This window comes from Gymnodraco acuticeps, unplaced genomic scaffold, assembly GCF_902827175.1.
Source record: "Gymnodraco acuticeps unplaced genomic scaffold, fGymAcu1.1, whole genome shotgun sequence".
In the NCBI taxonomy this organism is placed as follows: Eukaryota; Metazoa; Chordata; class Actinopteri; order Perciformes; family Bathydraconidae; genus Gymnodraco; species Gymnodraco acuticeps.
The window spans coordinates 8,256,610-8,265,372 of NW_022990590.1; the positions used below are offsets into that span (position 1 = coordinate 8,256,610).

The 8,763-nt window shown below is 43.4% G+C and overlaps 2 protein-coding genes across 2 annotated transcripts; both read right to left on the reverse strand.

The window, feature by feature from the left end:
- Positions 1–629: 629 nt before the first annotated feature.
- Positions 630–3,566, reverse strand: thbd (thrombomodulin). The gene has a single exon (XM_034228440.1). The coding sequence runs from the start codon at positions 3,466–3,468 to the stop codon at positions 1,744–1,746; it is 1,725 nt and encodes a 574-aa protein (XP_034084331.1). The 5' UTR covers positions 3,469–3,566; the 3' UTR covers positions 630–1,743.
- Positions 3,567–4,072: 506 nt separating this feature from the next.
- LOC117554174 (thrombomodulin-like) lies at positions 4,073–8,494 on the reverse strand. Its single transcript, XM_034228460.1, has 2 exons — positions 7,893–8,494; positions 4,073–6,926 (listed from the first exon to the last, which is right to left on the reverse strand). The coding sequence occupies exons 1-2, from the start codon at positions 8,295–8,297 to the stop codon at positions 5,919–5,921; spliced, it is 1,413 nt and encodes a 470-aa protein (XP_034084351.1). The 5' UTR covers positions 8,298–8,494; the 3' UTR covers positions 4,073–5,918.
- Positions 8,495–8,763: the final 269 nt, after the last annotated feature.

Here is an 8,763-nt window from a genome sequence, read left to right on the forward strand (position 1 = left end):
AAACTACGTGTATTCACTCTCTCCACTAAACGGCTCGTTGCAGCTCTTGCCCCCCCCCCTCGCGCTAAGCTCCGTGGAGGTATGATTTCCTTGTTTAGCGATACACAGCGAAACTCACCCTGAGCACACACAAAGTCACAGCCGAAGTAAAAACAATAAGTGTGGCTTGATATTGAGTAAGAAAAAGGTCGATAAACGCTGTGAGAATGGGTCTGCAGAGAGAATTTCGCCACGATCCCAACTGTCTGTTATCAGCCTGCAGCCCGGGAGGAGAGATCACATCAGCAGCAGAGCTGCATGCACTGAGTGTGAGAGGTAGTCCGTGGATTGGTCATTAGTGGATTAGTCCGTGGATTGGTCAATTTGGACCAATCAGCGGGGGCTTAACGTAACGGCTCCACGGATTGGTCCATTTCGTTCCGGGTACGACATGACATCAGATGTCCCCGGAAGAATCAAATGGATGATGACGTTTCACCAACGAGGCGTTTTGGGGAGGTATTTTCTGTGTTAGAGTTTTACTCGCTACAGGGTGTACTTTGAGGGTTTTGACTCTGCACACCGTTTACATGCATAAAAACCTTCATAACACACAAGGGGACGGGTAATAACCGGAAAAGCATGACATGTCACCTTTAATATTACATTCTTTATTGAAAATCCAGGTTTCTTTTTCAATAGCTTCCCTGTCATGTGACCTAATAACTTCAAATCACTCTCAGAAATTAATAAAAGTCTGTACACAGCAGACACACCTCTTTATATTGGATTTTAGTAGTAGATTTGAGTATTTTCAGAGGATGCAGCACTACACCCCTGCTCCTGAGCTCTGTGAAGTCCCATTCATACTCTGTGTAAATAACACACTGCACATCTGTTTATAGAGCTCATATCCGAATATGTATATATTATTACAGTATACAGTTTGCTACACTACAGTATTTCCATTCAGCTTCATCGTATTCTGTACATTTGTTTCTTGTTCCTGCAAAAATGTTGTCTATTGCACAATTTTATTTTGCATTGTTGTAGGAGCCTCACTCAATATATTGATTGCCAGAAATATGCTGTAGCTATATGACAAATAAAACATATGTACAATGACCTGTAATTTACTTGTTTCTCCACAATGTGGGGCCCTCAGCCTGTGAGGGAAAAAAGAGACACCTCCTTTATTTACCTTTTTATAATTTAATATTTGCAAATACTCAAAAATAAAACGGAGTACATCATGTTGTGTTACATTGCATCTGGTGCATGTGCGTTGAATGGAAGGCTATACCACCAGTCTTCCAAGAAAACATCTGTCCTGAATGGGCTGGATTGTTATTCAAAAATGTGAACGAAATCAAAATAGTTCTATGCAATATCCACATCTCAGAAAGCCAATATTTGGTAAAGGCAACATATGTAAACATGTCCGAATGAAGTAAGTATATTCCAGGGTTACAAGCGTTTATTTGATATAATTGATTACAAAAAAATATCCTTGCTTGGAACAGATCCTCAATTGACTATGTTTGTCAATGATCATTTGGATAATGTTTAAAATATGGCCATACTGCCAATTGCAATGTCATTCAAAAATAATTGCAATTATTTATTTTCAAATTGTGCAGCCCTGAAATAAATGGTATAGTGGCCTCTTCTGTGTCCTGATAAATCTACATCATTCAAATATCCAAAACTGTCTCGGAGGGTTGACCTGTACATTCACATGTCTCGCTTCACTTGTCTCCTTCTTTAAGCATCACTCGCCACTGTCTGTAAACCGTGCGCCTCTTCCTCCGCAGCTTTCATCTCCCGGCTGCTCTCCAGCTTCCCTTTGCCGCTGAGCGTGTGGTGCGCCAGGAACACCACAAGCACGATGAAGAACACAGTGCACACTATAATCGCCACGAGCCCCCCCACTGTCACTGCGGAGGGCTGCCTGGTGGGGTCTGGATGGGGCACGGGTGGAGCTGTGGGGATACTCGGAGTCGTGCCCTCTCCAGAGCCTCCATCGGTGCCATCTTCGTTTTTTACGCACGCGAACTCTCCAACCAGCGTGTACCACGGATAGCACGAGCACACATAGCCGCCAAATGTGTTTTTACAAGCTTGATCACAATATAAGTTCTCGCACTCGTCCATGTCTATGCACACCGTGTGCTCGCCCCTCTCCTCCGAGATGTACCCCTCGGGGCAGTAACACTGGAACTTGTCATTGGGGTCGCACTCCGCGGGGCACTCCTCCACCCCGCAGTGCAGTTTACACTTATGCATCGACTTTGGGTCTGCTTTATATCCATCATAGCACGAGCACGCGTAGCTCCCGGGAGTGTTGTCGCACAGGTGCTCACACGGAGCGGAGGCGCACTCGTCCACGTCGACGCACTGGTCTCCGATCGGCGCGTATCCATCCATGCAGACGCACTGGAACCCTCCGATGTAGTTGACGCACAAGAAGTTCTCCCCGGGACACTGCCTCTCATCCCTGCAGTCGTTGAGGTCCACGCACGACCTGCCGTCCTGAGCCAGCTTATACCCTTGCTCGCACGTGCACTCGTAGGAGTCTCCGTTCTTGATGCATGCGTGCGCGCACCGCAGCGGTAGGCACGGGTCGTCCACCATCACCTCGCAGGTGACATTATTTGCGGGGTTCACGGTTTGACCCAGCGGGCAGTAGCACGTGGATTCGTGGTTAGCATTCACGGTGCATTTGTGCTCGCACCCACCTTCGTGTATCTCGCAGGTCCACGGCGCCTGGATCCACTCCTTGTTGAAGCAGACATAGTTAGTCTCAGCTGGCATTAGTACAGCGGTGCTGCCGAGGGGCAAAGACAGCAAATCCTCTCCCATAAACCCCATCGGGGTGGTGTAGAGGACATACTCGCCCTCTGCAGCAGCCAGCCCTCTGCACGGGTCACTGAAGCTGTACTCGCAGAGGAACCCAGCCGCATGTTCCGCGCATGGCTCCTGGGTCCATTTAAAGTCGTCCTCTTCGGAAACTGACACGCAGGCATGAGCGGTGCAGCTGCTGTCAAAACTCTGAGCCCAGTGGAGAAAGTCACTCTCGCTGTCTTTGGTGACCCACTGGAAGCCTCTCAGATCCGCAGCAGGGTCCGGGCAGCCGGCCGGGAGATGTAACCCGATCCAGAACCGCCCCGTGATGTTCCCCAGCAGAATATTCAGAACATCTTGGGACACAGAGGAGCGCACCGTCATTAAATGCCCGCCTCGATCTCTGCATTGGTCTCGCGCGGTGGTGAAGTCGCTGGGATCCCCGGACACAGAGAAACACTGAGTCCCGAGGCAGTATCCGCTATTCAGCTCTATCCCGCTGGAGCTGCCCATCAGGAAAGTCAACAAGAAAACAACATGTCGCGTAACCTCCTTCATCTTTAAGCCTCGGTTGTGTCCGTTTAAGATCTCGTGCGTTCCATCAGTCCATATGCCTGTTTGTTTGGGAAGATGTTTGTCTCGCATTTATAGCCCCCCGACTCCATGTTTAGTTGTCCCGGCGGAGGAAGGCAGTTGATCAGCCCACCTCGCTGCCCACTGAAAAAACTTTCTCCTCTGCAGGGCGGACCACATCCCCAATTACGCACGACTTTTACGCACGTACGCAACGAATCCGCGCGCACGCAAAGGGGGCATTTCCCCAACGCCCCCCATTCGCAGTAGCCCCTCCCAACTCCACTCTGCACTATGGGGAATAAGGCTGCCAGTCACACTTCAGATCCAGTTTCCTTAAAGTTCTTAAAGGTTACAGAATTGACCGTTGTAAATGATATATTAAAATTGTATTGGTAAAGCAGCTGTTCATTTTCTTAGTAAATTGAGTAATTAAAAAAGTGTATTCCTAAATGTTATAACCTTTCTAATACAGGGTTTAAATTGGACAATAAAGCTGAAAAGTCCTAACATTTTAAATTGAAACCTCAGTGAAGTCCTCCTAACAGAACTACCTGTTTCAAACTTTTAATACATGTTTTTCGATATAATTTGATAAAAATGGACCACAGAATTAAGACTTTTTAACAAAAATATCTTGTTCTTAAGTCAGCCCTTTTTAAAGAAACAACAGTTGCATTGGTTATTGTCATTTAATTGCATTTTGTTAATCAATAACTGATTGAAATGACATTTAATATGTAATTTCATTATCGTTGCATGTCATTTATTTCCCCAACACTCTACAAAAGACGTCACAATATGGTAGAGGATAAGACAATAAAAACTTAAAATATGTTGATTATCGGACAAAATGCATGAACACAGATTTGTTTATGAAAAATCCTGTCAATCTATCACATTTACTCCAAACCTTTATTATTACCCAACTCTATGACTAAAATGTACAGTATATATCATTAGGAGAAAAAGAGAACCGTGACAATGCAAAGAAGGTAGTTATTTTTTCAGTTCAGTTCACAAGTCTTATCTAAATGTGTTGCATGGACATTGACATAATAGCAGCATAGTTTCACATCCATTGTTTAGTCACTCAAGCCTCTTTTTACAGAAGGTATGATCTCTCTTTTGAGTGTTCCATAAACCAGTAAATATTCAACAGCCATTACATTTTTTTAAATACAATGTTATATTACTTAGGCTTTGAATAAAATGAGAATGTTCCCTTCTGTAAAAACCTTTAGAATAAAGATAGCAATACAACTGGAGTGGAGAATCCTTGCTTCAAGTTGTACAACTATGGATTTAAATGTATTTAGCTCTAGTGTATTTCCTTACGCTTAAAAAAAAATGAACTTCGTAAATTTTAGAATGTTAAATGATTCACGTCAAGTATATGAATGCATGCATTTCCAAACATTTGGACTACCTATGTTGCAAATGTATTATCTCTTCGATTTACACACGGCATCTATTGCACGTCTGTCCGTCCTGGGAGAGGGATCCCTCCTCTGTTGCTCTCCCTGAGGTTTCTCCCATTTTCCCTTAAAACTGTGGGTTTTCTCCGGAAGTTTTTCCTTGTACGATGTGAGGGTCTAAGGACAGAGGGTGTCGTATTGTCATACTGATATTCTGTACACACTGTGAAGTCCACTGAGACAAATGTAACATTTGTGATATTGGGCTATATAAATAAACATTGATTGATTGATGTGAAATGGTCAGAAATTACTCACTGGCATTAGTTACTTATATGCATCAAAAACAGTTCCTATAGCAACCAATACATCCCAAAACAAATAGGTCCGGACAAAACCTACACATACTGAGCATTAGTATCAAATGTCATAAATCCAAATGCATCACATAACATATGACATTAGCAAACATTCGTCATGGTGAGTCATTAGCCCTCTGTTAAAAAAAGCACTAAAATAATGTGCACTTCACTAAAGACAACTTTTTTGTATACTTAAAGTTTCAAATGTTATTCTACCAAAATCTAAAAAAATCCTAAATATCTGATGTAGTATACAAACAGTGTAATCATCATGTGGAATGTTACATTACATTTGCAATGTGTGTATGAGTATCAGGACACAGTGTGTTTTACAGCAAAAAAGTAACAAATCATTCTGTAGTAACATAATCTATTAACACTCCATGATTATAAAAGGTATCATACAGAAAATGCTATTAGACTTTGTCATATTTAGTAAACTGGCCTTACTGAGAAAGAAATGTTTTCATTTGTCTACATTTGTAACAACAAGGCTCATAAGAATTGGGCAAATTACAGTGGGAACAATTCCGTAAAGCGATCTATAATACATTCAGAAAGCAAGTCCAATATCTATGACTTTACAGTGTGTGGTGTGGTGCAGCGTTATGGATACATAATCAGATTCCCGTTAACACTGCCTGTGGATAGCTGCATTACCTGTGTCTCATGAACCAGTGGAAAGTGACATTGTAAAAAGTGTAAGAGCAGCATAGTTCTTTAAACTCGTTAAATAAAGTATTTAGCAGTCATTTTTAAACTGTTTGTCGAAGGATAGCCTCTTATACGTCTCTGTGGTCACCTGCTGCAGGTAGAACATATCAATATCTGGGTGTTTGAAGGTGAAAAGCTCAAATTTGCCGCACCGTTTGACTGCGTTTCGGATGAGGAAAAACAGCAGCACTGCACACAGCGCCACGAACAAAGTGATGCCCAGGACGCTGCCCGTCTTGATGTAAGTGGGCACTGAGGCCTGGTGAGAACCGGCGGAGGTCGGGTACAGAAGATGAGAGCCTGATCCCTCTTCTTCAATGGGAACACACTTGTTCTTCTTTTCATCCATGTAATACCCCTCAGAGCAAAAACACCTGAAATCACCAAATAAATTCTCACACTTTTGATCGCACTGCCCACTGTCACACTCATTGATGTCCGTGCAGAAGGGGTTGTTGTCCTTCGTGTCTGAAATGTAGCCGTTGGGGCAGAAACATTGAGACGTGTCCTTGTCTGTCTTAATGCACGTGGCTTTGCAGTCTCTCTCCGTGCAGATCACCTCACACCTGGTGGGGTTGTGGGGTGACACCAAAAACCCCTCCTTGCACACACACTCATAAACCCCGTTGAATTTCTTACAATCCATGTGCTCACAATGTTCACAGATTGTCACGTTCACACATACTCCGTCTTCCTTCTCGAATCCCTCTTTGCACACGCATTTGGGTCCTCCCGGGGTGAGTTGGCACCGCTCGCCTTCTCGCGCGCACCGGTTTTTCTCGCACATGCCTTCCTCGCAGGAAATGTTGTTGTGGTGGAGTGTTTTCCCCACAGGACAGGTGCATCTGTGTGTTGTAGGGCTGCAGTTGTGTTCACAGCCGCCCTGAAACACCTCGCAGGCCCAGGGAGCTTGCGTCCAAATGTTTGAGGAACACACATATTTGGAGTCTAGATATTTGGCGCCAACCTTTCGTGCTTCAGCGATGGTTCCCATCGGGAACTTTTCCGAATCGTCCACCTCAAAGGTGTACTTCACCTGCAGAGGGGGAAGCATATATATATATTTTAATAAAGTAAAAGCAGCAATACTACCATGTTGAAATACTCTGTTAGAAGTAAAGTCCTGCAGTCAAATACTAATAAAGAAACAATTGTTTTAGCATAAAATATTTGTAAAATACCAAAATGAATTATTAAGCATAATGCTATGTATGCTAATATGTTAGCATGTTGGAGATGCTAAAAGGGGGGTTAAAGGTCAACTAGTTAGGTAGCTTATTCTATATTAAAACATCATTAGTTGTTAGTTGATTTATTTTGCGTATCAATAATGTTAAAATGTAAAAGTTAGGCTGAACAATTGATTTAAATATGTATCAAAATCGCAATATAATATGCTAATATAAGTATTGTATTGCTACAGAGATGTCCCCGGCTACAAATCTACAGACTTAAATAAAATATATTTGTTCGTTACAAGATTGTCGCAAAAAATAAATGCCGCTACGATCATTGTAATATATTCTGCTATAGAAATTAGACTGATTACGAAAAAAAAAATGATTAGCCTACTTGCAACAATATCGTGACATATACTGTATATCGCAATCGCAATACATTTAAATAATTGCCATTTGCTTTAAAAATGTGCTACCCGTTTAAAAAGTAACTAGGGTAGAAGTATAAAGTAGAAAAAATACCTATAATAAGTAGACCTACAACTGTAAGGAACAATGAACGTGTGGAGCCGTCAATTGCAATATCTGACTTTCTTCATTTGGAATATTGTGAATATATATCCTATGTAATCACTATTAAATGGTTTGGCTATTTAGCAGACATTTTGAAGTCTAATATAACAAATGAGTTGGTCTGGCACCAAGTCTCTGAATAATTGAGTAAAATACTACAAAAGATGTTGCAACCGTTCCCAGTCTCCCCTACTTGAATATCCTAAAGCCCAGTACTTGTTAGTACTTAGTTACCCTTCACCAATGTTCACCTGTATGTCTGTGCCCGCTAGCACTTCACTGCAGGGCTCCTGGATCGGATACTGGCAAAGGAACCCGCTCAGGCTGCCTCCGCACGGCTCCCACAGCACCGAGGAGTTCGACACGGAGATGGAGGGGCACATCTGGAGGGCTTCCCCCGCCGACATTACGTTTTTTTTTGGGTCAAACCAGTACCTCCCTGTGGGCGCAGCCTTCAGGATCTTCAAGAAGTGCTCCGAGATGGAACTTAATAACTGTCCGCCAAAGTCTCCGCAGCTTTTCTTCGCGCCTGCAAAGTCCAGGGGGCTTTGGAAGAACGCAAAGCACTGGTTCCCGATGCAATGTCCGCGCTGCGACAGCACCGTTTCCTGCAGCGCGCAGAGGAGAAGCGCACAGAAGAGCCGTGTAGCGACCATGATGTCGATGTTAGTGAAGCTGCCGATGGTGGAAACCGTGTTGGACGTTCTGAAGCTGAACCAGCGACTGGCTGCTCCACATAGTCCCCATTTATAAAAGACTGCTGTTTTGTCAGGCGAGGAAGGAAGTTCCGTTCAGGCCACTGGTTAAAGCCCCGGTCTGATTGCTCAACCCCCACACAGCCAGGAGCCTTATCTCAAAGAGACTGGCCCATCAAAACACACGCACGCGCGCGCACACGCACACACACGTGAACTTTTAACAAGAGAGAGAGATCCCATAATTCCCTCCCATGAGTGGCTCTTCACTTTCTCGATTTAGATGATATTAAGGTTTCATGAGAAACTCAAGTCAACCGGAAAGGAGAAAAATATGAACTACTTTTTTTTGGGAGCAGGTATTTTCGAGTGGTATTCACTTATGTTGTCATATTAATATCGTGTAAGTTATTAATTAAACATATAT

Bases quoted from the DNA above. Each gene is read 5' to 3' on its own strand.
- LOC117554174 (XM_034228460.1), bottom strand. From the start codon at position 8,297: ATGGTCGCTACACGGCTCTTCTGTGCGCTTCTCCTCTGCGCGCTGCAG. The intron at 6,927-7,892 runs GTGAACATTGGT...CCCCCTCTGCAG, and splicing joins TAGCGGGCACAGACATACAG to GTGAAGTACACCTTTGAGGT.
- thbd (XM_034228440.1), bottom strand. From the start codon at position 3,468: ATGCGAGACAAACATCTTCCCAAACAAACAGGCATATGGACTGATGGA.